Here is a 27,861-nt window from a genome sequence, read left to right as displayed (position 1 = left end):
CATTGATTTTGTTTATATTATTGAAAAAATCTACAAAGTTCACAATTTTAAAAATATTTCTAGAGTATTTGCTTTATTTACAAATTATTTATTACAAATTAATTTTCTGCTTTTTGTTTGCATAAAAAACTTTGTTAAAAATTTTATGGAAAAAATTGTAACGAATTTTTCATAAATTTGGTTTTACCTTTTTTAAATTCTTAAAATATTTAAATTAAATAAATTTATATTACTATAATTATTATAAATTATTTATTTATGATGTTTCTTAAAATATTGCTAAAATATTTGTAGTTAAAATTTTTAATCAAAAAAATAGAAAGGAAATTTCTGAAAATATCATGGAACAGATGAAGCAATATCGTATATCTATATAGAAACCATATATGATTACATATCATATTCTATATATTCTTTATATATATTTTTTTATTATTTATATTTATTCTATATATTTATATATATTCTATTCATATATTGTATCATGTATAAAGAGAAACAATTCCATTTCCGGTTAGAGCATCTGAGTGTTCTAGTTGCAAAAGTCGTTTTTGGTTATTTTGTTGTTGTCTGTAATCAGGCCGCCAGAGCGGCGCCCGTCTTCTGCCCAATTCAGCCAAGCGCCGCAGCAACCCTCCACAGCAGCCAACATGAATTCGCTCCATCTCTGTTGCTCGCACAGTGACACAGTCACACGCACACACATACACAGTCAGATGACAGCAACCCCAACCCCCAAAGTGGCATAGCCACCTCTTTTATGCTCTCGATCCCACAATTTGGCTTTGGTATTTCTGTATGTTCACATCCAACGGCATTTTATTCGTGTGCGAGGTTTGCTGCCAGTCGCTACTCGAACGAGCGCACAACAAATAAATAAATAGAGAAAAGTCAAAATTGAAAAGGAGTCAAATAAGTGAGTGAGCACAAGTTACAACTGTAATTATCGGTGGCAAAATAAACTGGCTGAAAGTGAAGCCCGCAGTTAGTAATAGGCCACAATATGCAAAGCATTGTCTGAGGTTAGGGCTCGACGTTTGTGCAGCAGCAGCAACGGCAGCAGCTGCCAAAGTGCCACTCTGCCACTGCCACAAGTTGAGTCACAGCTGCTGTGACGTCACTTATTGATTTTACTAGCCTGGTGTTTGTTCTTCTTGTTGTTCTTTATTTGTGACTTGCATCGAGCATATTTGAAATACATAACTAATTCTTGGCTTAACAATTCGCAGAAAGTGCTGGCTGGAGAGCAGCTTTGTTGGCACACGTCCGCTGGATTCACCGCAAACGCCCGTCATCGACAGCAGCAGCAGCCCGCCCGCAACCCAACATCAGCTAGAGCAGCCACAGCAGCAGCACCATCATCTCCATCAGCTCCAGTTGGATGCCACAACGGTGGTTGCCATTGGACAGCCGCCACTACGCATGAACGGACTTAGCCGAGTCGGCGGCGGTGGCGGTGAGTCCACCATTTTTATTTGACCAGCAGACCTAGCTGCTGTCGTGCCACAGCTGGCGTGCTTAGAGCTTACCTTCTTAGTATACCTACCCACTACATATATTTCATTTGTTTTCTTTGAACAACAACAAAAGCAATAGGCTATCACAAAGTCCTCTTGTTATGTGCACAAGCAACACCAATGAGAGATGCCCAAATACATATACGCATATGTATGCACATCTAGATAGACTCATACATACATCTATGTACATGGTAGCTAAGCGTACATTTGTTTAGTATATTGTAGCTAAAGCTCTCACACACACACACACACACACAGACACATATAGAGATGTAGCTTGAATTGCAAATTTTCTACATTTGTTTATAATTTGTTGGAAATCGTAAAAGAAAATCAATTTTATCCACTAGCGTGCGCAGGTGCAAATGCATTTTAAGTTTCATTTCAACGATTGTAAATTACGAAGAGCAAACACACACACACCAACTCACACACATTTTAAATAGCTGAGACGCATTCATTTTAAATTGACAACTTTTTTAGTGTTTACAACAATTATATTTTAATAAATTTACTATTTAATTTTATGATTAATTCTTAATAAACACAGCTATGGCATACAATTTATTTATAATTGTATTATTATTATATTATTATCATTATAATGTGCATTATATAATTATGATTATTACTATTAATGTTATATGATTATATGATTATTACTGTACTCGTCCCTCCCCGTCACCATCTAGTTTCTATGCAGCTCATGTCGTCATAGCCTACTTATCTGCGCATAAGTTTGCTATGATTCCCATTGGCATAATTCACAAATTCGAATCCGCTCAAAGTTCTCGATCAGTTTTAGTTCCCTTTTTGGATTTTCAATTTTAGGCTCGGTTTTTAAAATTAGAAAAATTCACGTCCCTAACAACATCCCCCACAAAAAAAACTAAAACAATAACAATAACAATATAGCGTGCTATAAATTTTAATTTCTTTTTATATATATATATAGAAATGTATTATCATTTAAAAGCAACGAACGATTCGAAGAGATTTTTATTTCGATCACCACATACTTTAATGCTATATAATTTGTGTAAAAATTATTATTATATATCGATATCGAAGTGCTTTATATACGTCGACAAAGCGGGCCTAGCCCTCGCTCATGGTGGCTACAATAAAAACTGAACAATATTTTATTCAAAAAACAAAACAAAAAAATGACAAATTTATGATTTTGTAGTTTGTGAAATGATTTTTTGGATCTTTGTTTTTCTTTTAGCTGTTGCCGTAGCACCCCAACTCTGTGCATAATACTCACTTTGGCTTGTACATAAAACATTTTCTCAGTGTAATTCTTTTTTCTTGTTTTGCATTTCATGTCATATGTAATACCCCCATTTAGTTGTAAGAACATTTAATGCGCTATATATTTTTTCAAGCCTAACAACAATTTGTTTTTGTATTCTTATATTTTATGCCGTGCATTAATTACAAAAAAAACTGAAAAAAATTACATATTTATACAAAATTTGGCCCCATTAAAAAAAAAAAAAAACAATAAAATTGCAATTGAAAAACAAAAATTGCATCTGTAGCGCCTGAACGCTCGTTGAGCAGCGCATCGCTAGAAGATGTCTTAGCCTCACTTTTAGGACTGCCAACTACCTCCTCCTCCAACAGCCAGAACACCAACAGCAACCACAACAACAACAACGGCAGCAACAGAAACCAAGCGACAGCGGCGACCATTGCAGGGTCCTCGACGACAGGTATGAACCTGTAAGTTTTGTTCCAATATAACCGCTACCCAAAAAAAAGTAAAAAAAAAGAAAAAACTAAAAAAATAACAACAAAAATATGTGATTTATGAAAAGAATTTAAAATGTGAAGCTAAAATGGGTATAGGCAAAAACGAAACTTCCGTTCTTGTTTGTTGTTCGCATATAGAGCTCTATATATACTCCTATATAACTACCTATTAACTATATATATACATATATAACTGAAGATCTATAACTCAGTGCTGAATATATTTTCGTTTTGTTCCTTTTTCTTTTAACTCTTTCAATTCCTAACGTTTTTCGTAGTTCTGTTGAAATACTCTTCATACCCAACCATCAAGCGCATATCTAGTTCTAGCTTAGAGACATTTTTACTTTCGATTCTTATTTTCTAGCCAAATTACACTGAGAAAAATACATGACATACATATATAATAAGAACGAGTTTCGCTGCGCTTGCGTCGTTTTGCAACACTCAAACACTTCTCTCCTCATAACTGCCCAGCATGCGAGTGCCCTATCTCAGACTAGCGGAGACCTGCTCCATTGAATGCTCATTGTTGTTGTTATATTGTTATGTACTGTTATACTGTTATACTGTTATACGCTTGCCAACTAACCAGCCAAACGCCTCTATATATGTATCTCTATGTATATATTCCACAGCAGATACAGCTAGTCGTGGTCATCAGCTGGAGGTGCTAACGGCAGCGGAGCAGCAGCTGCTGCGCCGTCGCAGCGAGGGTGACGCGCCCACCCAAAAGCAGAAGTCACAAAATCAAAGCCAGACACAAGCACACCAAACACACAGCCAGACCCACTCCCAATCCCAATCCCAATCCCACTCTCTATCTCAGTCACAGAGCCAAGGCCAAGGCAATGCCAGCAATCGGCGCGTATCGCTGGGCGACTCCAACGCCCACGCCCACGCGTCGGACAAAGGCAACAGCGGCGGCATCATCAACAATGGCAGCATCTTTGGGGCCGCCAGCGAGCAGCTGCAGATCAGATGCCGCAACACCAAGTGCGATGCCAGCGCCACGCCCGCCGATGCCAAGAAGCTGTACAAGTCATGCCACAATTGTACCCATCTATATTGTTCACGTGAGTGTCGGCGCGCCCACTGGGAGAAGCATCGCAAGGCGTGCCTGCACTCGCGCGCCTCCAATTTGTGCCGGCAGGTGCTAGCCACGTGCAAGGACGACGTCGACTCACAGCGTCATCTCAGCCTGCTCGCTCGCAAGGGCAGCATCTCGCAGGGGCGTGGCGTGGTGCGTGTGCTCTTCCGCAGTGCCGAGGCGGCCGAGGGCTTCATCAAGCACGGATTTCAGTGCATGGGCGAGGCATCCTATGTACGCTGGCCAGACCTAATGCCAGCCGAAATGGGTCTGGAGCTCTACTCGGAACTGCTGAAGCTCAGCACCGAATACAAGCCCGAGTCCAAGATGCTGATCTACGTGGCCATTTGCGTGGTCTCCGAGGCACCTGGCATGGGTCAGGCACCAGTGCGCTGGGAGCGCCAGCTGGTCTCGCGTTGCGCCAAACTGAAGCTGTGCAAGAACGTGTTGGCCGAACTGGAGCTGCAGCAGCAGGCGCTTCAGCAACCACTCGCTGTTATGGCCGTGCCGGAGCGCACCGAGATACTCATACTCACCTTCAATCCGGGCCTGCGCACCGTGCCCGGCAATCGGGAGCTCATACTGTCCAACATATTGGACATTTTGTCGCGCCGTGGAGTGCTGCTGCGCAAGCACTACCCAGAGATCTATCAGCGCCTGCAGACCTACACGGAGGGCCAAACGGACAAGTTCAATCCGGTGACGCTGCATCCGCGTGACTCGCAGACGGGCCAGAGCTTCGTGTGCATCATCATGCCCGTGCACACGGACAGCGAGTTCATCAAGCTGCCATCGGCGGCGGACGGCGGCGGCAATCGGGTCACGACCATCGATGTCGGCTCACCGGCTGCCCTCGCCCAACTGGACGATGATGAGCTGTTGACGCGCACCACCCCAGCGAGTTGATTGAAGGCGGGCAGCAACCGCAGCAGCAGCAGACAGAGGCGCAGCGATGGCAGCAGCGGCAGTGCCACGCCTCCGCACACCATGCACGCCTACGGCGATGCCCTTGGCTGTGGCCTGGAGAGCACGCGCATGTGAGCAGCCACAACTCTCGATCGCTTCCAGAACTTGCTCTTTGATTAGCTCTTAAGTCTCTAACAAGTCGCTTCTTCTATCGTTCTCTATCTACTCTAAATACTCATGTTAGTTAGTCGACTGTTCTGTTATTTCAATTAGCTAGTGGGCGTGGCAGTCGTGTAACAGTAGTGCCCTCAACTCCCAAAGAAAACAAAACACACACACACACACACACTCGTTGTCTGGCACACCAAGAACTCTTATCAAATTATCACTTATCTAGGCAGAATTTGCCAACAAAAAAAGTCTCGAAACTATCTAAAAACTATCATTTTGGGGCAGTTCCGGCAACAAATACTCCAACTAAAGCAAATTGCTATAACTTTTAACACTAACGGTAATAAGTCAAGCTTTACTATCATATATCTCTGAGCTTAGAGGTGGCAGCATTTGCATTTGCAAGAGTCACATGCAAAAGCTAAACGCTATATAGCTGCGAGCCAGGGTAGGTACAGTGTGGTTCCACAGGGGATTGCCGCACTGCAAATACCCTAGGTTCTTCTATTGTATCCTGCAGCTTCCAAACATTGACACATAAACTAAAAACTCTGATGATTGATTATACATATTATACAATAATAATAACTGAAGCAACCAACAACAGTCTAGCATAAGAGCCCACAAATAAGTTAAATACATTTTTTTGGGTACAAAATAGAACACACACAGAACTATTTCCTATATAAGCTGCGGCGCAACTCGATGCATAACCTCACTTTTTATAATGCAATGTCACACAGACAAATCATAGAGAAAACATATTACAAACAAACTACAAATACTACCACCAAGTATTTACGTGCATCCTTTATACATACATATATAACTTATCCTATATATCTTCTTCTATGTGTTAAACGTAACAAATGGCAAATGATATGCTTATGGCCTTATTTAAAGTTTGTTGAATTTGTTCTGCCCATCCGAAACGTAACATTTTGTAGCCTTTTAAATTAGGTTTTTAATTTATGTGTAAGTCAAGTGCGAGTCTAGGTTAGCTTAAATGTACCTATTAGTTAAATTTGTCTACTAAATACTAGAGTTGAGAATCAAAAGATAATAATAATAATGCCCAATAATCAATTTTGAAATTCGCTTTTAGCTAAAATAAATATTTAGATCGATAATTCTCTCCCGTATCCTTTTGCTAGTTCAAATTGCTTAACAGACACTACAATTTATACATTTTTGTGTAAATAATACAATACATATTTACATACATACATACATGAACACATACATTAAAAGAATGAAACGAGTAAACGCGCTTGAATGATCACATTTCTCCAAACTCGTACAACAAACATCATTAGCTCTGAAAAATATATAATGAAAACTGTAAGTTGTTTAGTACTTGTAAGAAGGACTTGAAAAACAATAAATAAAATGCATTCAACATTAATAAAATTAAATAATGATTATTACATATATATATTTACTTATTTATTGATATTAAGCCTACAGTGTGTGATTGCAACTCCTTAATTTTTCACTTCTATGGGGCTCGACGTTCCATCCCTGGTCACTTAATTCAATTCAATTTTGAAACCAGAAGAAAGCCCTTGGTAACCCTAAGGTTGAATGGTTGAGATGATGTCAAACTATTGGCCAAATGTTTTCTGAAATATTCTCAATTTTATACCATTTTGCTTACCTTTCGACTGCAGCCATAAGTAAAGAAACACATCTGCATTTATTCAAATATGATTTATTTATTAAAGTTATAATTGTTTTGTTGTGTAATACTTATTTAGATTTACATAAATTGTATTTAAAATGTATGTTTATGTTCTTAGCAGCTAGTATTGTTTTTAAACGAATTAATGTACTATCCATATGTATATACATTTACCGATTGTACGGATTTGTATATTATGTATATAGTACATGCCTGCGTAGATTCTTACGTATTTGCTTTTAATGTGGCTATCGTGCCCCCTCGCTTATATAAATCCGTGTAAATTACAGCTACAATTTGTATACGGAAATAGACTATAACACTTAAATGTACCACACATTGCGCCGTATCTATGTTACATTCTATGAATAAATTAGGTTCGATTCGTTTCGTTTGTTTAACGTAAAAAAGCGTTTTTTGGCGGCACTCTTTCGAGCGCCCCAAGCCCAATTTTTAAGAGCCCTACTTGAAAAACTACGGTATAAAAAAAATAATAATAATATGTATAACATTAATGGTGCCTAGCTGGTAATGGTGATGATGACGATGCTCCTCTGCCTCCTTTATATACAGGCGCCAGCTCAGTAGTTTGATGCAGAACTGAAGGCGGCGCCGTGTTGTGGTGACTGATCTGCGCGCCGTTGTTGTTCCTGTGTCGCAGGCATCTGATAATAGTAGCCTGGATAGGGCTGAGTTGGAAATGTTCCCGATCCGGATCCCGAGCCCGATTGATAGGCTGCAGCCGTTGCCGTAGTCGTTGCTGTACTGTTCGCCTTGGCATTGGCACTGGTTGCTCTTATCTATAAGCCACCGATTATAACCTCCTGTTGTGCATCGTCATCCATGTCAGGCAGTTCTTGCTTGTGGACAACCATACCATCACCGGCTGGCTGCCTAGGCGCAGTTTGTCCATACTTCTGATGTATGCCACGATGGCGTTTCAGAGCAAAGCGATCAGCAAACGCTGCCGAGCATATTTCACATTTATATGGTTTTTCACCTGAGTGCACCTTAGCATGATTCTTCAAATGTGCCGCCTGTGAGAATGCGGAACCGCATATTTCGCATTTGTACGGCTTTTCACCTGTGTGAATGCGGCGATGATTCCACAGCGTGGCATGGCGCGCAAAGCCCTTATCGCACACTCCACAAACATACGGGCGCTCACCGCTGTGCGTACGCTCGTGATTCTTGAGATGCGGCGATTGCGAGAATTGCATGCCACACGTTTGACATCTGTAAAAGCAAGATGTGTCGTTAAGAAAGGTGCAGCCCTGAAATACACTAGCCACCTACTTGTACGGCTTTTCACCAGTATGTATACGCGCATGGTTCTTTAAGTAGACAGCCTTAGCAAAAGCCAATCCACAGATGGTGCACTTGTAATTCTTTTCACCACTGTGCAGTTTCTTATGTGACCACAGACTGGAGTAGCGTGAAAAGAGCCCACCGCAAATGTTGCAGCTGAACGGTTTACTGGGATTTCTGTAATTGGATAAGGAGCAATAGCTTAATAAGAAGTTCTGTATTACGTTTTCTAAGAATACTCACTCTGTCTTTACGGTGACTGTATTTTGCTTTACAGAGCCACCGGCGCCCGTATGGTGGTGTGTGTGCTGTTGGCCCATTAGCACTACGCCGGATCCATTGCATTTTTGACACTTGGTCATTTGTTGGCTGTTGCGTTTCTTCACCGGATGATGACCCGACGAACTAGGTTCACGTTTTGGCGTTGTGCCGCCCGTTTGCTGGGCGACAATCTGTTGAAGCTGAGCCTGAGCCTGTGGTGTAGTTGATATGATTTGCACAGGATGCGTCATTTGACCTATCAAAAAAAAAAAGGATTTGCTCAATAAAAGTAGATGAAAATTTAGGTAGCGATTACTTACCATCAGGGGCTACAAATATTTGTTGCTGTTGCGCAGCTTGTTCCGCTTGCATGCAGGATTCGCAGCGCACCTGTTTGGGACCTTTACGCTTTGACTGGTGTAGTATGGGGTTTCCGCAGTTGATGCATTTGCTCGACTTGGAGTTATCGTGCTGCTGCTGCTGTTGTTGTTGCGACGCTTGCTGTTGCTGTTGTTGCTGCTGCATAACAGATTGCTGCACTGGTTCCAGTGTATCGGAAGCTACAATTTGTATTTGGCCCATCTGCCCATTGCCGGTGAGAATGTTCTGCGTTTGCACCAAACCCTGTGCATTAACTACCGTTATGGCATCTGACGACTGCTGGTTGTTGTGTTGTTGCGGATCTGATCCGTCGGTATGCATTCGCTTGTGTGCATTGAGCAGTGCCAAATGTTGAAACATCTCCGAGCAAACATCACACTTGAAGCTGATGTTCGATATTGTGTTTTGGAGCGGTGAAATCGTCTGTAGTGGAAAACAAAAGCATATTAAAACTTGGGCCAACGAATCACGATGAGGTTTGTGCTAAAGAATTGCTAAATCTTTTGGTCATTCAAAATATTCCCTGTCTGCGGCTTTTAAAAATTTACAAAATTTGCTGCCTAAAATGTTTTTGAATATGCAATCAAGCGTAAGCGTTTTAGGATTTAACTAGTTTAATGTCTTAAAGTAGGCGGCGTCTTTACAATTTATATATTTGCTTTTTGAATTTCAGTAATAAATAACTCATCGCATTTAAGTAGTTGAAGCTGAGACACGTATTTACTTAGCAAATATGCAGAACTGATAAAAACTTTTCATTTCATAGTTTTCTTAATTTGTAAAAATTAAAAGTATGTTAATGAAAGTCATTTAAAAGTTGTTCTACTTTCTAAAATCGAGAATCGCTCGAATATATTATGGATCAAGACTTTTGCTGCTATTTCACTTGTAAGTGTCTGTTGTATCTTATGAAATGTGCTTCAAATTAGTTATGCCTGAGGCATATATATTAGGAGTAATTTAAATAATTGAGCTTAACATCGCAAGCCAAAACACTTGTATCTAAGCAAACATTTATAGACTTATGCCATGCTATCAATTTCCTTCATAATTTGGTTGCCCTAAAAACCGCTTTGAGCGAGAGAGCTTACCGCCGCAATGGGCTTATTTTGATTGACAATCTGTATGCGTCCCTGTGCATCCACAGTGGCTATTCCCAGAGCTGTTCCCTGATTCAGAGGCATTCCATTCACCAAGGCGTAGTTGTAGCCGCCCACTGGCTGTGCAATGTAGCACGTCTTATTGTCGTCCGTGGTTGCCAACTGTGCTAAGTTTACAGTGCCGCCATTGCCCTGTAAACGAAAACAAAACGAAATGGGTTTAATGATTTGTTTATCAATATCAGTGAACGAGCAACGTTGCACACTCACGTTTGTTGTATAGTAGAAGGTGGGATGTTGGTCGGCCTTTTGGCCCTCTATTTTGGGTTGTTTGAGGATGGTGCCGTCTGCTGTTTGGTATTGTATGGTCGCCGGTTGGCCGTTGATGGCGTTTGTGAATATTATGTTTTTAGTGAGGTCTTCCATTATGTGATCAAGTCACTATTAACACAGAATAAATTAAATATTTATTATTTTATTCACAGAAAAATTCTGCGAAAATTTTTTAAATAAAATGCACAATGGTCTCAGTTTTACAACACTGTCGACGCCAATAATGCAGAGTGTGCGAGCGAGACGGCTCTAGAGCACACACGTCAGCGAAAAACGACTGATTAAAAATGGCGACGATGAGACAAAAAATATGTATGCGCTGCACACACATCACAAACGAATACGAAATTATAACTTCAATTGAAATGTGCCGCTGTCTGCTAGACAATCGTACAAAGGATTAGCATGTTTACGCACATTCACATATTATAAATTAATCACAATTGTATATATCTACACTTTTACGCTTGATTTGGCAATTTACCTTTTACGCAACCAACCACAAAAAATTGTTTCTGCTGCGCCTCGCACGCCCAGCGCAGCACACACAATATCTTTTTTCGTTTAATTTAGGCTGGCACAGTTATTTTAAACACCATACGTACGACCGGTTATCTAGTTTTTATCCACTTTATTTTGTTTGGAATGAAAGCAAAACTCTATTATTGTTTTTTCTTTCTCTAACAAATTAAATTCCAGCACAAAAACCTTCTGCTCGTTTGTTCTTTCGTACGTTCGAATGTGGACTGCTGAAGAGAGACGGAGAGTGAAGAAAGCCAGGGAGAGAGCAGTAGCGCATTAACCGCACTGCAGAGTTGCCAGACTGTGCGCACAATCCAAATGGATGGCCATATCGTAAGTTTAGTAAAATTTAATAAATAATACTAAAATAAATAAATATTTATATAATATAAAGATCAATTTTGCTACTTATGTAACTTAAATTGTATATATTGATAAAATACATATACAGATTCAATACGAAGTTATGTTGGTTTTTGTATGAGCAAATGTTTTTCGAATTTTGTAATTTAGTAAGCTCACGTGCTTTCTCAAGATAGGGTTTTTATATTTTGAACCCTATTATTAAATACCAAATATCATAAATTGAGAAATTTAAATATTCAACAAAAGATGTCGGTAACTGTTTTTGCAGTGTGACCGTAGCACATTCAGCTTAAAATCTCAATATGCGTGGTGCGGATGAACTTTACTGTACAGCGTATAGCAATTCAAGAGTTCGCTTAATATATGTCTACGTACAGTTTGAATGGCAAAACTCAATTGCATGATTGGCGCCAAGCGGAATATTTAAAAATAAAATATACATTACTACTTTACTACATTTAAATGTTCATTTGTATTTCAATTGTTAGTATAAACTGAGGTAACTTTGCATTTACCGGGTGTTCAAACAAAAGATTGCCGGCTTTATGCCAATACCTATACCTGAGACGCCTACGCTTAGCTGTCTATTGAAAGTTGTAAACTGGCTGCCGTTGTCTACGCTGGTCCAGGTCCAAGTCCAGCGTCGTGTCGCCGTCATAAATTACACTTTCAAATTATTTGCAACATTGCATTTTGGAAAAGCTGACGGCAAATTTGGGTCAGCTGCAACCGCTGTCGTTGTTGTTGCTGTTGCAGACATTTTGGTGGCAGCGGTGGCGTTGGCGGTGGCGACCACAGCAGCCTTCAAACTAATGCTCATTTCCATTATATTTTATTCATTTGCCTCAAATTAATTGCTTTGTACAATGGCCGTTGCAGCTTTTTGGAGCGCAAAACAGCAGACGGCAGCGTTGTTGCTTCTTGCAAAACGTTCAAGTTAAAGAAGAAGACGGATGCACAGCCGCAACAGCAACAACAACTAAGATAATTAAGTATACATCAACAACAACAACAATTACAGCCATGTACTTAGATTGCAAATTTATTTTTTGGTTCAACGTTCTGCTTGGCCCAAACAATTTTCATGCTGCACGCTTCGTTGCACATCATTGCATTAATTTGTACGTTAAAAGTTAAAAATTGAAGAAAGAAATATTTCAACATATGTACATTTGAAGCATTTGTTAATGTATTTTCTTGTCTATGTATGTTTGTCTGTTTGCCTGACTGCAAAACACGAATTGCCGCCTTTGTTGCTATTATAATTAAGTTCATGGCGTGCTGCCTTATGCCTTATACCTTATGCCGTTTTATGTACGAATTGCTGTAAGCACTTTCAAAAAGCCCATAAAAATAGCAACGCAATTGTCTGACAAACTAAATCAGCGCAAGTGCGTGGAGAAATTTTCACTTCACATTAGCTCCGGCTGTTGTAATAGACCCATTCAAAACATGAAAACAACTAAAACCAAAAACAAAATCAACATAATCTCAAACATTGACGGCTTCGCTGTTGTCAAACGCATTCAAATGAGCAGATTTTAGAATTGTTAAACCCGGTAAGCAGCAGCAGTAGCAGAGGCCAGACGAGTTTTCACTTTTGTTCATGCAAAAGAGACCTATTCGCTATCGCTTTTCATATATATATAACTTTTTTTAGTTTTACAGTTAATTTATGCCGGCAACGAATTTTCACTCTCGCTATTTTTCCGCATTTTAGACTCTGTCTGGGAAAGTGGGCAAGCACAACGATGGCGCATCCGCCAAAAAAAAAAGAAATAAGAAACGACACAGAAATGAAAAGTGCGCTTTTAAAAATAGCTAAAGCCAGTCAAGAGTCTTCCAAGAGTCTGAGCCCGAAAATTGTGGACCCCGTCAGTCGCGACGGTGATGGCGATTGCAGCTTGTGGGTTAGATTAGAAAGTGGTTGCCATCGCTTCATCGCTCCATCGCTTCATAGCGCCGATGCTCCATTGCTACATCAACGGCTGCAGATTCTTTTGCAAAAAAAAACTAAGGCTATGCCGGCGTGCAATACACACACACACACACACACATTAATTGGCATTTTTGCATGCGTTGGTAGCTAGCTGGAACCGGCTGCAGGTACTCGCAATAGCTGGTCACCGCTGGCCACCAATGAAAGAGAAAATTGGCCCCAAATCAAGTTCACTATCATTGGCCGTCGGCGTCGCAGCACTTTTTGTGCAAACTAATATTTTAAAATTGTTGATTATGATGACTTTTCATTTCGTTCGCCGAGATCTGGATTGTGCATCAGCATCAGCAACAGCAACAGCATCAGCGTTAGCATCAGTCAAATTGCACTTGCAAGTGTTATTTTTCTACAGTTTTTTTGTTATCTCTTTCTTTGTTTCATTTAATTTGACGGTTGAATGCCGACGCCGACACCGCAGGCCGAGTGTCCATTAGCCATGGCTGAAGTGCAGCTGCTTGGACTGCACATTAAGCATACGCAGCTTGGGCCCAGCCCCCAACTTTAGCTCATATGTCTATTATTTAACATCTCTCTCTCTCTTTCTCTATGTTGCTCTCTTTCTTTGTGTGTGGAAATGGAAATGGCTAGGTAATATTTCACGGCACTTACATATTTGGCCAGGCTTTTTGCAACACTCGCCGAAACCTATTTATCATATTGCACATCGGTGGTCCGCCCAGAGAGCTTCCATTCAGGAAGCAACTGCTCTTGGCCACCTGGCTTGACCTGCTCGCCTCAATGTCAGCCGACGTCGCTCATCCGCAAATGACTTTGGAATGCGTATATGTTTGCTTTCGTTTTTTTTTTTTTTTTGGTTTATGGGCATTCATCCAACTTCTAGGGTAAGTTTTAAGTGCCAACTTACTGAAGCGTTCGAGCTGTGCATGGCAAATTTGTATACGCATATCTAAGCCTAAGGTTAGCTGATTATATGGCCCCATTGTGCACTGACGCAAACAAATTGCCCGATAAGCATCCAAACCCAAGCCGTTGGTAAGTGGGTGTCAGCCTAGTGTAAGATATGTAAAGCGTTCTAAATGCTGTGCATAGTAATTAGTGTTCTCCACATAGCAACTAACAGTAGTATGCTCTATAAAATTAGTCCACTGTTCATGTCACGCTGTTAACTTCACATTAGCATATTCATAAGCAACATTTGCGAACTAACAGAAGACAGCAAAAATCTTGAATTACAATTTACAACTTTCTAAGATATGTTTTACATTTATACCAATGGTTGTGGGGTCTACATATAATATAATTACATATAATATAATATAATGAGTATACGTTGTTGATGGCATATTAATATTAACATTAATGGGTAATATTTGTGAGCTACGAGAAACATTTGTCTGAGCAGGAGCTTGGTTTAGGAATTACAAAGGGAAAGCGAAAGGAAAGGAAAAAGAGGAGAAATATTAAAGTTGTTTTCTAAACTAAAACACATAGTTAAGTGAGTTCTATATACCACAAGCCAATAATATATTTTGAAGTTAATTTTCTGAAGTTCTTTCACTTACTAAAAATTAAATCTGAAAGTCAAATAGCCATATTATCTCGTCAGTCATAATTAGGCGACCATAAAATATTAAAAAAAAAACACCCTATCCTGCCAGCTATATTCTAGTTTCATATGCGCACTTGAAAAACCTTGGGCAAAGTATATTCTCATTCTTAGTTACCAAATTGTTTTGGCCTTTGTAAATCATTTAAAAGGCAAATTTGTAAAATAACAGCAGCATTAACTGCCAGCTGAAGACCTTGGATTATGAATTACAGCTGAGGATTTTCTAAGAAAAGTTAGTTTTAATTCAAGTAACATTGAGAGCTTCCTCAATTACCATGCTTTTAATACGGTTCACATGGTAAGCTAAAGCATAAGTCCGCTCTTATTTACGGGGCCCCAAGTCTCAAACGATTCTTATATCTATTCATGAGTGGACCCTATCGAAAGCTTTAACTATTTAGCCATGCTCTGTGTCTAGTTCACATAACAAATAACATGATCCGGTAACCTTCGCAGCACAAATCGGACCGTTTTCTTCTCTTCGTTATTCAGATCATCGGGCATATTATTATAGCACATATTTGGGACCGGCTATAAATTTCCGCTGGAAAGCAAAATAGAAACTATATAATTAGTAATGGCTCTAGGTACGCCCGGAGGCGTTCCGTTTTCTAAGGCCACAGTCGTACATGACAGCAGCAGCGAAATAAATGGGAGAGAAAAAAAGCTTCAATGTATCCATCCCAAAAAGCAGAGTCAGCGCAAATGAAACTGAAAACTCTCACACGCTGAACGCGGCCTGAAGATGACAGATGACAATGATATATGGGATTCTTGAAATTGAAACCGAGTTGAGAGGAAACCAATATGTTTGTTTGTACAGCGTATGCAAACGTGGAGTGCGCAGTGGAGAAGAGCCAGCTGATGGCCGCCGTTAAGAAAACAACTGCAATTGACTTTCGCGTCGTGTGACACTTGAAGAGCGCTGGTAATGATGATTGAACGCGGCCCAAGGAACCGGGAAGCAAAGACCCGATGGAACATAAACTGGCTAGAACCACTTTCTACCATGAACGCAGCAATTCGTCTTTCGTTGGGGCAAAGTAAAAGTCAATTTCTTCACCGGCTGTCGCATTATATATAAACTTTTTTTTTGGACCCGAGACGACGACGTTTTAATTTGGTTTTTGGTTTGGTTTTTTCTTTTCTTATTTCTTTTTTGCTTAATTACGGCATGAAAATCGTAAACCGTTTTATGTTTTAAGGGCAGCGGAACAAGAAAAAAGTGTTTGCGACCTTTTGGCAGTCGTTGGGCAAATTTGTTTCTGTCGCTTCTGTGTGTTCATTTCTTTGTTTGTTTGTTTTGCTTTTATGATGAAAAGGAAATGGGAAATTATTACGAAAATTATGTTGCGCTGCTTGGGAAATTGGGCCATGCTAAGCAAGAAGTAAACAAAAAGTAAACAAAAGACTTAAGACACAAACTTGAAGAAACATCAGGCAAAGGCGATGGCAGCTGCGCCCGCATCCCATTCAAACAACAAATTAATTATAACATGCAGCCGCAGCCCCGCTTGTCTGCCGGCCAGGCGCATTAATTATGCCAAAGACAAACAAAGTTGTCGGCGCGGGAGTCGAGGCTCCAAGCACAGTGGAACTAGGTTACACACGAAACCATCAACAACTCCATTTCAAGCTGCTGCGAAAGTCGGCCAAGAATTAAGGCTGCTCCATAAAATTCAATAATACATCAAATATGAAAGAATGTGCTATGAGGCGCATGTACAAGCTATGCTAAAAGATGAATGTGTTTCTTAATAAGATCTATATGATTTTGTAGTAGCGCAATGTGATGTAGTAATTCTATGACTTTGTTGCTGTGTGTATAACATGACACACTCTGGCAATTTATTAAATTAAAATAGGTACCCAACAATGCAGTTTTTAGCACAAGGGCAATATGTTTTTAATAGTGACCTCATTTAACTACACAAATAATATATTATTAATATATATATAGATATATTTAGATATATTATATGTTATATATTATATTATACTCTGTTCTCCTATAGAAAATAATATGTCACACACACACACAAAGATCCGTATTATTTATTAATAAAATTAATAACTATATATTTAAGCTATTTCAGTATATTTAAGGTCCTTCCTCTTCTCCTTCTCTTTGTCCTCTAATATAAATTTGCAAATTCTGTTTAGTTGATACCACTGTTCGACCTGGCAATAATTTAGTGACGCAGTGGCTGCCGAAACCGCATTGTTAATGATTTGCATAAAATTGCGATGCGATAAAGTAATCAACCCAAATTCAGTGCAAAGATTCGCACGGTTAGCTGTCGCAGCATCCGCTTGACGCGACGCCAGCGACGCAGCCAACGCAGCCGCCAACGTCGCAGCGACAGCCCCAGATTCAAGCGTCGACAGAAGAGCTCCAGCAAGAGCATTAGAGCTGAACAGAATTGCATAATCATGAGCTACTCATTTTGATGCTAAATATATCATTTGACCCACTGACCTGCTGTGACAAAGCCCACGCCGAGGGCAATGAATGCGCCTTGGAGCATGCGTAGGTTCAGAGCGCTGATCATCTCATTGTCCTGGGTATGCTGTGGCTGTGTCTTTGCCTCATTGCTCTTGATGTTGGCGTTCGCATTGGCATTAGCATTCTCGACGGCAGCCAGCTCCTTAGATTGTAGCGCCTGATCCTTGGTCATTTGCCGTGCTTGCGCCTCGTATTCTCCGGTCGTCATCTTCTCCAATATGCCGCCTTCGAACAGATGCATCAAACTAAAAGAAGTGAAATTCAAGCTAACACAATTGAATACATATCAATTAAGTAGCTGCCACCTACACATCGTTTAGACTATCCAAGAAGGGGCAGCCAATCTGCACAGCCACCGCGGAGTAGCGCGTATAGAGCTTCTGGCTGAGCTGAAAGTTCTTGGCTCCGTATTGCTGTATATTAAAGTAGAGTGTTTCACGCCCGCCAAGCACCGCCTTGTTCTCCCTGCCATCGGCAATCAGCTTGATGCCCGCCTCCACGGAATCAATGAGAAAGCCCTGATGATCATTCGGCTGCTGTTGACGCATCTCTGCATACAATTGCCTAAACAGTTCTGTGCCGTTCTCGAGCATCTCCAGCGAACTGCTCTCCTTTTCCACATACAATCGATAGCCATCCCGTAGCATGGCTGCCTGCAGGCGCTGCAATGTATTGATGGGCGCCTCATGAGCCGGACGCGCAAACTGCGAGGTGAGCTGCGCCGAATATACATCAGCCAACACATAGGTGGCAGCTACCCAATAGACTATGGTCAGGAACTTGGTGCGATAGTCATGGTAGAGCTCATGGCAAGCTGAAACGAAAGGGAAATTTTTAGCCAAAGACATGGCAGCCACAAGAATCTTACATTGCTTGAGGAACAGACGCAGCGTGAACCAAATGCAGCGCTGAAAAAGCTGTGGTGGCATCTCTGGCGTAGTCTGCGCATGAATGTGCCGAATGTGTCTGACCTTGAGCACGCAGGGCGTTATTTCCTTGATGTAGGCCATATATACGCGAAAATCACCGAGCCGCTCCACGTCCATGGCGATCGGATGCCGGCGCCATTTGTAGGGCATGATAATAATGCCATAGAATATCGGGCCCGAGAACACAATGGTCAGAATGAGATATGGCCATATGTCGAGCTTAAAGGGACGCATTATGGCCAACGCCTCGTTGAGGCGACGCGGCGCGTGTGTGGCAAAGGCGCCCGAATCGGCGAGCGTAAAGAATGAGAACTCAATCGCCTTGCGACGCTCCCAACTGAGACCCACATCACCCAGAAAGAAGTCCGCCAGCTGTAACGAAAGACCAAATGTCAATTTGTCAGCGACAAAGCGACGAGAGGCTACAGCGTTTATATCGCATATTCATTTCCTACTGCCTGTCTACGTACACCACTCTGAAGCATGCCGATGCCACCGGTGAAGCTGTCGTTGGCCTCGCCATTGTCGTCGGTGCCTCGCAGTGATCCCTGCGTCCTGCCTGGCGCTTCAATGTATTCGAATGTAAAGTTCATATGCTGCCGCAATAGCACAAGCAATTGATGATCTCGACCTCCCGTCACATTCGCCTTTTTATAGCCCGCATTCTCGAACTCCTCCTCGGTGCCGTTGCCAATGTTGTTGCTGTCATTGTTGTAGCTCACCCAAAACCAAGGCGGCGACTGTAAGAGTAAAATTTCTACTCAGCGAAAGATCTGCTATAGATATTATATCTACCATCGCATTAAGTTTCTCAAAAAAAAGTTAAATGTCTTAAGTGTGGGAAAAAGCAAATTCTCTACTAGAAGGCATAAAAACTCTGAGCTAATTAAATGTCTTTTCTATTTTCTGATTATAATACGTTATATGTATGGTACTTCATATAAGTATATCTCTTAGGACAAGACTTTTAATAAAAAAGAAAAACACTTGAGATTGGAGTTTCAGCTGCGTAGAGTATTTAGAATATATTCTTGCACAACCTTATTTTTTCCTATTTCAAAGAATCTGTATCACAATTTTCAACCAGATAATACACTAATGATGCCGCATCCGACCTGGAACCTCCTGTGATTTTTTCTTCTTATCGAAACTGAGACAGCTCATGAAAGGAGATAAAGGAAAAGATGAATGTGATCATGATAGTATTTAGATTCCAAATTATATATGCAAATACGATTAGATTTTAAATGCTGTTTCCCATATCTATTTGTCAGCGCTTCCTTATTTTAATAAATTCAATCAATCAATTTGATAACGAATTTATCCTTAAGTCCAAGCCGGGTTATAATGAATACATGATACTCGTAAACGGTTCCAAAAGAGTGAAATAATTTTTTGTCAAGGATGGTCAAAGGATGCACAGCAAGAAGGACCTTAAACAAAACCAATATACTCTTTTCACTTTGTAAACGCGTGTACAAATAGCAAAAACAACTTAAAATAATCTAAAAATGTTTAGTTAAACCTCCAATATTTTCGATAATTTCATTAAGCTTGTGATTATTAGATTATAAATTAATTTTAGCGACTCACATGAAAGACGGGCACATGAAAGAGGCGACCTTGAAAATTGGCATAGACTGTTGCAGCGCTGGGCAAGAGTGGGGTCTTCTGTAGGCCCAGATTTTCGCCATCGTACCAGTTGACCAAGCGCAGTTGGCTTTTGGCCGTGGGCATTGCCTGATTGTAATAGATGCGAAATGCTTTGGGACGCGGCCGTGTGATGACCACAGCTCGCATCGGCTGCTCAAAGCTGACGCGCGTCGCATTCGGCGGCTTGCTGGCGCCCCAATAGAAGATGTACAGACTGAGCCGATGGGCCAGTCGACGTTCCTGTATGCGCGCCGATAGCTCATCCGGTTCGTGGAATATCAAATTGACGCACTCGATGGCGCCCAGCAGATTCGCCTCGATATAGTCAAAGAACAGCTCGGTGTCATAAAAGATGACGGACTTGTAGTAGAGCTTATGCACTCGCTGTATAAAGTCATCCACTTGGATGGTGTCGTTATTCGCACAATCCACACTTAGCAAACGTGAGCGGGGCATGGCCAATATGGCCAGCTGTCTGGGCTGCAGGCCATGGATGATCTGCGAGAGCGCTGCATTGCAATTGAATTAAATTGAATTGATAAATTAATTGGCCTGGCAAGTGGCGCCGCCTCATTACCTACTGCCACAACGGACTCGTTGCACGGTCTATAGCTGAGCATTGGCCAGGCCAGCGGCCAATGGATCAGACCCAGGCCGAACAACAGGCTGAACTGCATGTCGATACTTGAATTGGCCAAAACTCCTGCGCCACGCCCTTATATAGTGCAATTTATGATAGGATTTTGATGCGCAATTATGGCATCAATGCTTAAATATCACATGTCAATACAGCCGAGGCAGACAGTCAGACAGACAGACGGACAATTGAAAAGAGCTGACTATCGATTTTCATAATCAACATTGCTGCCTTCACCTGAACATCACTCTCACAATGGCCCACAGCGCAGAGTTTGCCAGTTATTTTTCTTTTTCTTTTTCATTTTTTAATTGTCAGAAGTTTGTCATTGCCGTTTTCGTTGTCTCTTTCTCTCTCACTCTTGCTCTATGTGTGTGTGGAACGATAGATCTGTCAATCGATCCGTGATCGTTGCCAGTTGCTGCTGCTGCTGCTGCTGCTGCTATTGTTGTTGTTGTCGTCAATCTTCTAATGCTATTGACATTAATTCCGTGTTGTGCGCATTTTTCTTTTTACCCATTTGCTGCTGCGGCTGCTCCCGCTTTCAGCTCACATGTCAACGCTCCACTTTAATGCGCCAGTCAATGATTTATCGCAATCAGTAACAGCAGCAGCAGCAACAGAAGCAGCAGAGATTACAAATGTGGTTGTATACTTAACTAGTTTGTGGGCTGCTGCGAGCTGCAGCCTGATTCTATTACAAACTAAGGACACAGACGTTCAACATCTAGAGTTATATATATATATATATATATATAGGCATATGATTAGTTGAGCGAACAAGAAACCGGAGTTGAGCCCTTGATCTAGACATTGACTACATATTAATAACATACTTAACATAATTAGTCTGACTTATGGGAGTTAGTCAGACATAAGGAAAGCTTCAACTCTTCTTATAGATTAGATATATATTTTAGTGATAGCTACAAGGCCACAGCTGTCTCTCACCCAATTCCTGAACTTGTTTTGCAAATACGACCAAATCATGTTTGCATTTATATTTCTAATATATATTTCATATCTCACCCGAAAGGCAATCAATGAATGTCGCTTTAAGCCGTTTTGTTTGACCAAATTGGTTTCTGATGCCAATTTTGGCGATAGGCTCCCACAGCGCCAACGAAGCGAAAGAGAAAAGCCAAAAAAAAAGATGATGACCCGATTATGATATGAGAGAGTATATAACTGCCATGAATATATATATATATATATATATATAAATATATGTCTATATATATGTATACAATATATTTGTAATTTATGCCTTGAGGGCAGAACGAATAGAATGTGGTGAGGGCGGTCTAAAGAAATGCTCTGAAACGGAAACTAAGGCCTTGCCTGACCTTTGATCAGAGCTAACATACAGAAACACACACACACGCAGACACCAACAGATAGACAGATATAGGTATTATAGAAATCTGCAATGTTCAAGTCTGTAGCTATTTATAAAGCCGGCTAACAAAAACAAAAACAAAAAAAAAGAAGCGAAAAAGGACGTAAAACAAATAAACCCCGCGCTCTGCGTTCGACAACTTGTTAAACTTCAAACTGTCTGCAAACGCGACATTGTCTGATAAACGACAACAGCAACAGCAACAGCCAAAAGAAGAAGAAGAAGAGCAACGTCCATGCTGAGTGGGCAACTGTCTGGGCGATTGCATCTGCCCGACGCGGCCTCTGTGACTGTGACTCTCAGTCTCAGTCGCAGTCGCAGTTGCAGTCTGAGTCTGAGTCCAAGTCTGAGTCTGACTCTGGGCAAGAGCTGAGCCAGGATGCAACCGCACGCCAACACTTTTTGTTTCAACGCGCACGATAGTGAAATGTGGCCCGGTTCGCTCGATGGACCGGCCCTACGATCGATGTCGATGCCTGTTGCCTGTTGCCTGTTGCCCGCTGCAGCAGCGACAGGCTAAGTGGATTGGTAGATGCTGCCATGGTAGATGGGGGCCGGCACGTTTAAATGCACTTTATTTGTTTTGCAGCTACGTGAGCCATGAGCCATGAGCCATGAGCCGTGAGCCGTGAGCCGTCAGCCGCCCTCTCATCACCATAACGAGCTGTCAATTGCCGCAGCTCGAATGTAAATCACTTAGTAAAGCCTCCACTCGACTCAGAACCAAATTGTATTTATACACATGCTATTGGTAAATCTATGAAAACCGTTAGAGTCACAAAAGCTAGGGCTCAAAAAGGCTTTTGATAATTAATACATTTGTAGCCAAATGGCATAAATGGCCAGAATTCTTTAAACAAAGGAGTTCTCTCCTCTAATATATTTTGTGAGGAAAGTCTTATAGTATCCGAAATTCGAAATATATAAAATTTGTGTCTTCGGCACAGATTTGATGTTTGCATTTGCTGTGCTCAAATTCTCATTTTTTATCATTATATATGTGCCAGCCCAGTCAAATATGTCATCTTTAACTGTATTGAACCATACTATATATATAAACTATTTTCAAAACTTGATGCACTTTAATAGGGTTTAATTGCCGTAAAATCATTCATTATAAAATATACAAACTGAAGTTGAATAGAAATACATCGGATAACTAATTCTCGTCTTACTTAAAATAAACCAAATATGAAGTCCCACAGGCAGCAGTCTGAATCGCTGTCGTCGTTCAGGCTGTCAAGCATTTTCTTTAACTTCCTGAGTTGGTTCTCATCGCTGAAGATGGCTTTGAAGACGCGTTGGGTGAATGAATCGGAGACACCCAGTCTCCCTAATAGTTTTAACACCCGTTTCTGAAAGGCGTTGTACATTGCAGCACGCTGCTCCTTATCGACGACGATAGCCTCTTGATTGTGGCTCGAGGCTTCCGAGCTCTGTTGCTGTTGAAGTGTCTCGTGGTAGGCGAGGTACTCGTTGTAGATCATAATCTTTTCGTCTAGATGCGAAATGGGCAAAGCCACTGCCAATTTCAGGCGTTCATATTGCTGCACAAATTCCTTGTTTTCAGTTTGACTTTCCAATTGTTCATATTGCTTGAGCACGGTGTTGATCCTGGTCGTAATTATGTTGTCCAGTTGCAAAAGCTGCTGCATATGATCTCCCATTTCTCCTTGTATGCACTGCAGCAGCATTGGCATCAGCAGCAACGCTAGCGATAGCTCCCATACTTTGATCCCAGTTGACATGACGACGAACTTCTAACTTCCAACTGTTGGCAGACGATGTGCCACAGCTGCCTTATAAAGCGTTCACAATTCCCCGATAAGCCTGAGTTATGAACCGACATTTATTGAGTTTTCAAGGTGTCAAGTATAAACCGAAGACCCGCTTTGCGTCTGTTGCTGTCATTCTGGAAATTTTTACGGCTGTCTTAGTTTTTTTCAGTTCAGCATTTGCTAGAGAATAAGCTATAATATGTTTTGTAAAAAGAGCATAAAATATAGTTTAGGTGTCGGCCATTTATTTAAGTACTCGATAAAAAGTTGGCCAAAAGAAACGTTTAAGTGAATTCAATGTTACTTTACCCTCGCTTTTCATGTGATTCTCATAATTTTAGTTATGGGCTTATCTACGTTTAAGTTGGCGATGTAAACAAAATATATTGGTTTAGTCTGCCGTGCTGTCCGTGATTCTGTAAACTTTAAAAATAGACTCTAAAAGTTTGGGATATCGTTTGTACTCGCTACTGTAACCAAATAAAATAAATAGAAATATATCAATATATATATATATATATATATATATATATATATATATAAATAAAATAAAATAAATATATATATATATATATATATATATATATATATATATATATATATATATATATATATATATTGATATATTTCTATTTATTTTATTTGGTTACAGTAGCGAGTACAAACGATATATATATAATATATGTATACAAATCTTTCTTAAAAATTGACAACTAATTTACTATTAACCTTCCGTATGGATTGACTAGAAGTGTTCAATAGAATTTCCTTGGGACGTGGCAAATTAAAAATTTACAAATTTCCGTTATCGGAAAACATTGCATTTTCTCAGCATAAGACTCAAACTTCTACAAACTACAAAAAACTACAAAATTATTAACTTCTACGCATTTCTGTATCCCTAGCTCTGCTTCTTTCTTACGACGATTCTCACAGCTGAAAATGATTTGCCGGAAGATGTGTAGTTATATGCGAAGTTTGCAAAATATTTTATAGTTTTTTGTTTAATTTTGCCTACTTGAGTGTTATTACCACTACCAATCGATAGTGTAATCATTGAACATATTCGAATATCCATTCTCGTTTAATATATCATAAATTGTATCATTTTCATAGGTTGAAGTTGTGGGGTCAACAGGCGCGGAAGTTGTGTCCAAGTAACCCAGGTCAGAGGGCGTTGTCTGTATGGCATCAAATTTGCAGTATTGTAATTACTGAGAGAGAATTCAATGAAATACTTACGATCGGAACACCTTTATCCTGGAAGTGCACAATTATTTTATATCTCAACTTATTAATCATACTTCCGGCTTTTTTCATTGACAACTTAAGGATTATCTCAATAACTTTCAAAGCTTTCTCCTTTGCCAGCTGTACGACCTCGGTTTTCTTTACAGCTTTGGTTAGCAAATTAAGGACGTGATTCATTCGTAATATTGTCGTTGGTACTTGAAGATAACCGTCCACAACCCATTCTTTAACTAGCGGACTCCACTGAACCGAATCAACTTTTCCGTAAAGCCCTTCCCGTAACAATTCGATCATTTGCGTTTTGTTAATCTTGTCCTGGACTGCCAAAGAAGTTCCTGTTAAGAAAAACAGAAATTCCATTGTGCAGATTAAGTTTTTAGATATATATATATATATGTGTGTGTATATATAATAAGCACTAACCCAGGCCACATATGATTAAGATACTTGTTAAAAGTTTCATTATTCCCGACTTAAGATAAAATGCAACTGCTTATTAAATCTAACTACGTTTACGTATTAAATACAACCATAGCTGACTGTGTTAGGGTTTTAATAAACCATGCCGTAAGACTTGACCATATTCAATTGGTTCCCGATTGGTTTTATTGTGTTGCAAATATTTAAATTTACCAAAACCTGAACATATTAAAATAAAATCCTTAAATTAATTAAGCATTCATTGCATTAATTAGAACAACAAATGTCATTATATGTATTATTAATCAGCTATTTATTAACATTGGATTTTGGTATTATATTAAAATAGTTGTGAAATTATCATTAAAATCAGACGGATTTTTCGCCTGCATACGAGTAGTCTTCCTTCTCTTCGTAGTCCAGAGGCATTGTCTATGAAATTGAAATTGAAATTGAAATTAAAATATTTTTATATTGATTGATTTAGGGTTTTCTTACGGTCCTCGTATTCCTTCTCCTCATGTTTTCGCGATATACTGTCATAACTTTAGTATTCAAATAGACAACAAATTTTCGCATTGCAACTTTTGAATAGATCTTAAATTTTTCTCCTAATTTTTTCCATAGAGCTTGTTTCCATTTATTATAATCATTATATTCGTCCAACTCGTTGGCGACATCCATCAGCCATGTCAATGGCTTATGCCCAACCACTAGTCCGACATCAACCCAAGTTTTAACATGTGCATTCCATGGCACCATATCAACCATATTGTATACACGCCTCCGAAAATGGTTGCCCAAATCCAAATCAGCTTCCGATGCAGTTGTATTATATATTATATAGTTTTCAGTGCCCGTGGAGTTGGCTAAAAGCTCGAAGACAATGACTAGATATCATTAAAAACACACAGATTGCGCCCAGAACGTACCATATCCAAGGACGATTATTAGGATGCATGTTGATAGACTTTTAAGTTTCATTGTTAGCAAATGACTAAATGTAGCTATTCAGAACAGTGTGAAAGGTGGGTTCTATATAAATAATCGAAGCCAGTAAATGAACCAAAACAAATTTGATTTGACGTACTTGCGTCGTAGATTAGTATAGACCAAATGAAGTATGTTTTGAATATATTTTGAAGCTTTGTTTAGTTGAAGATATCTATTTTATATTCAGTTTTGTTGCTCTGTTTAGTTAATGCATAGTAAAACGTCTTAAATTTACAATTTTTTGCTTTTCCTAATTGTTATAATATGTAGAATTTTCAAATAAAATTCAGTTGCAAGATTATTTAATTGCAAGAGCAGTGGAGTAAGGCTATAATCGCACAATGTATTGATGATTCATATACTAAGGCTTTGATCGCAACTTGGTGAGAATAGGACGAATAACAAGGATGCAGTCATGCATGACAGTTCTGAAACGAAGACAGATTTGATTTAATCCAAGGTGTCGACCATATAATTTATAGGTCTATCATAATCTCATGCAATTTAACGATTTTCAATCAAAAATTCATCGAGAACTCTGCATGGAGTCGAAGAATATATATAGATATAAAGGATGTCAATCTCTGTTCTAGGTCAACAATGATTTAAAACAACTTCTGAGTTAATTAAAACAAAATTATTTTGTTGTAATGGATATATATTTAAAGAATGGACGTTAACTTTCAACGATGAAAATAATAATAATTACAATCATAATAATATAATAGTTTTAATTTAGACTTGAAAGACATCAATGCAAATAGTCTGAACTTGCATTAAGTCGTACAAAATGGATAAACTTCTTAATTTTTTTCTTTTTCTTTTCATATTATACAGAAAACATGTTGCTTTTGTAATATATAAATTTATGCTGTCATATGCCAGTTAATGATTGTATAATTCACATGAAGGGAAACCAATCCCACCATATATCAAAGTAGTCCTCGTTAGGTTCCTGAATGTCAGAACACTCTTGGCTATACAAGCTCAGTTTGTATGACTTTAATCCGTTCTCTTCATTCAGGGCAGACCTCAATTCTTTTCTTTGGTTGCTATAGAATTTTTTGCATTTCTCAGTTAGTGGTTTATGGATCAAATAGCTTTCGACGACTGCGATTCGGCTATGCAAATTACTCTCCAATTGGAGCCGCAAGTAATTATAGCTTAAAAATATACCATAGGCACGTATTTTTTGCTGCAGATAATCGGAACTCAGACTACGTATATGCCGCAGATGAGCCGCTTGTTGATCGTATTCAATGTTGCCAACTATATTGCCTATTCGAGAGACCTCTAAAATATGATCAATCTTTGAATTGATCTTTTCGT

General features: G+C 39.7%; 7 protein-coding genes across 16 annotated transcripts in view; 2 read left to right on the top strand and 5 right to left on the bottom strand.

Annotated features, from left to right (window-relative positions):
- LOC111592072 (GATA zinc finger domain-containing protein 7) overlaps positions 1-6,754 on the top strand; it is a 66,463-nt gene extending 59,709 nt beyond the window's left edge. For 3 of the 9 annotated variants that reach the window (XM_023304081.2, XM_023304080.2, XM_023304079.2), the window contains exons 7-9: positions 1,230-1,456; positions 3,065-3,238; positions 3,917-6,540. In XM_023304081.2, coding sequence (XP_023159849.2) covers positions 1,230-1,456; positions 3,065-3,238; positions 3,917-5,274 — 1,759 coding nt within the window. In that variant the 3' untranslated portion in view covers positions 5,275-6,540. Of the gene's footprint in view, positions 1-1,229; positions 1,457-3,064; positions 3,249-3,916 lie in introns of all 9 variants that reach the window. The other 6 variants (XM_023304088.2, XM_023304082.2, XM_023304086.2 and 3 more) reach the window with 6 other exon arrangements.
- Positions 6,755-7,181: 427 nt separating this feature from the next.
- On the bottom strand, positions 7,182-11,344 carry LOC111592090 (zinc finger protein 665). 2 transcript variants are annotated; one of them, XM_023304114.2, is made up of 7 exons: positions 10,994-11,344; positions 10,447-10,617; positions 10,210-10,368; positions 9,016-9,499; positions 8,678-8,951; positions 8,423-8,611; positions 7,182-8,362 (listed from the first exon to the last, which is right to left on the bottom strand). In XM_023304114.2, exons 2-7 carry the CDS (start codon positions 10,600-10,602, stop codon positions 7,927-7,929), a joined length of 1,698 nt encoding a protein of 565 aa, XP_023159882.1. In that variant the 5' UTR covers positions 10,603-10,617; positions 10,994-11,344; the 3' UTR covers positions 7,182-7,926. The 2 variants fall into 2 exon arrangements, with proteins under 2 accessions (XP_023159882.1, XP_023159881.1); XM_023304113.2 differs by having other exon boundaries at positions 10,168-10,368; positions 10,994-11,343.
- LOC111592088 overlaps positions 11,344-27,861 on the top strand; it is a 51,310-nt gene continuing 34,792 nt past the window's right edge. Inside the window, exon 1 of the mRNA XM_023304111.2 lies at positions 11,344-11,364. The gene's annotated coding sequence lies outside the window, so the exon portion shown is untranslated. The remainder of the gene's footprint in view (positions 11,365-27,861) is intronic.
- Positions 17,228-20,731, bottom strand: LOC111592086 (ionotropic receptor 40a). The gene is made up of 7 exons (XM_023304109.2): positions 20,632-20,731; positions 19,995-20,563; positions 18,872-19,141; positions 18,341-18,773; positions 17,782-18,286; positions 17,446-17,717; positions 17,228-17,379 (listed from the first exon to the last, which is right to left on the bottom strand). Exons 1-7 carry the CDS (start codon positions 20,729-20,731, stop codon positions 17,228-17,230), a joined length of 2,301 nt encoding a protein of 766 aa, XP_023159877.2.
- Positions 23,177-24,100, bottom strand: LOC111592092. The gene has a single exon (XM_023304117.2). The coding sequence runs from the start codon at positions 23,836-23,838 to the stop codon at positions 23,266-23,268; it is 573 nt and encodes a 190-aa protein (XP_023159885.2). The 5' UTR covers positions 23,839-24,100; the 3' UTR covers positions 23,177-23,265.
- LOC111592093 lies at positions 24,621-25,607 on the bottom strand. Its single transcript, XM_023304118.2, has 3 exons — positions 25,543-25,607; positions 25,111-25,454; positions 24,621-25,049 (listed from the first exon to the last, which is right to left on the bottom strand). The coding sequence occupies exons 1-3, from the start codon at positions 25,580-25,582 to the stop codon at positions 24,903-24,905; spliced, it is 531 nt and encodes a 176-aa protein (XP_023159886.2). The 5' UTR covers positions 25,583-25,607; the 3' UTR covers positions 24,621-24,902.
- On the bottom strand, positions 25,888-26,510 carry LOC111592094. Its single transcript, XM_023304119.2, has 3 exons — positions 26,472-26,510; positions 26,038-26,408; positions 25,888-25,971 (listed from the first exon to the last, which is right to left on the bottom strand). Exons 2-3 carry the CDS (start codon positions 26,308-26,310, stop codon positions 25,909-25,911), a joined length of 336 nt encoding a protein of 111 aa, XP_023159887.2. The 5' UTR covers positions 26,311-26,408; positions 26,472-26,510; the 3' UTR covers positions 25,888-25,908.

The sequence above is a fragment of the Drosophila hydei genome, unplaced genomic scaffold, assembly GCF_003285905.1.
Source record: "Drosophila hydei strain 15085-1641.00,03,60 unplaced genomic scaffold, DhydRS2 tig00000149-arrow-pilon, whole genome shotgun sequence".
In the NCBI taxonomy this organism is placed as follows: domain Eukaryota; kingdom Metazoa; phylum Arthropoda; class Insecta; order Diptera; family Drosophilidae; genus Drosophila; species Drosophila hydei.
Note: the sequence above shows the minus strand (reverse complement) of the source record. Positions and strands in the feature narration are given on the sequence as shown.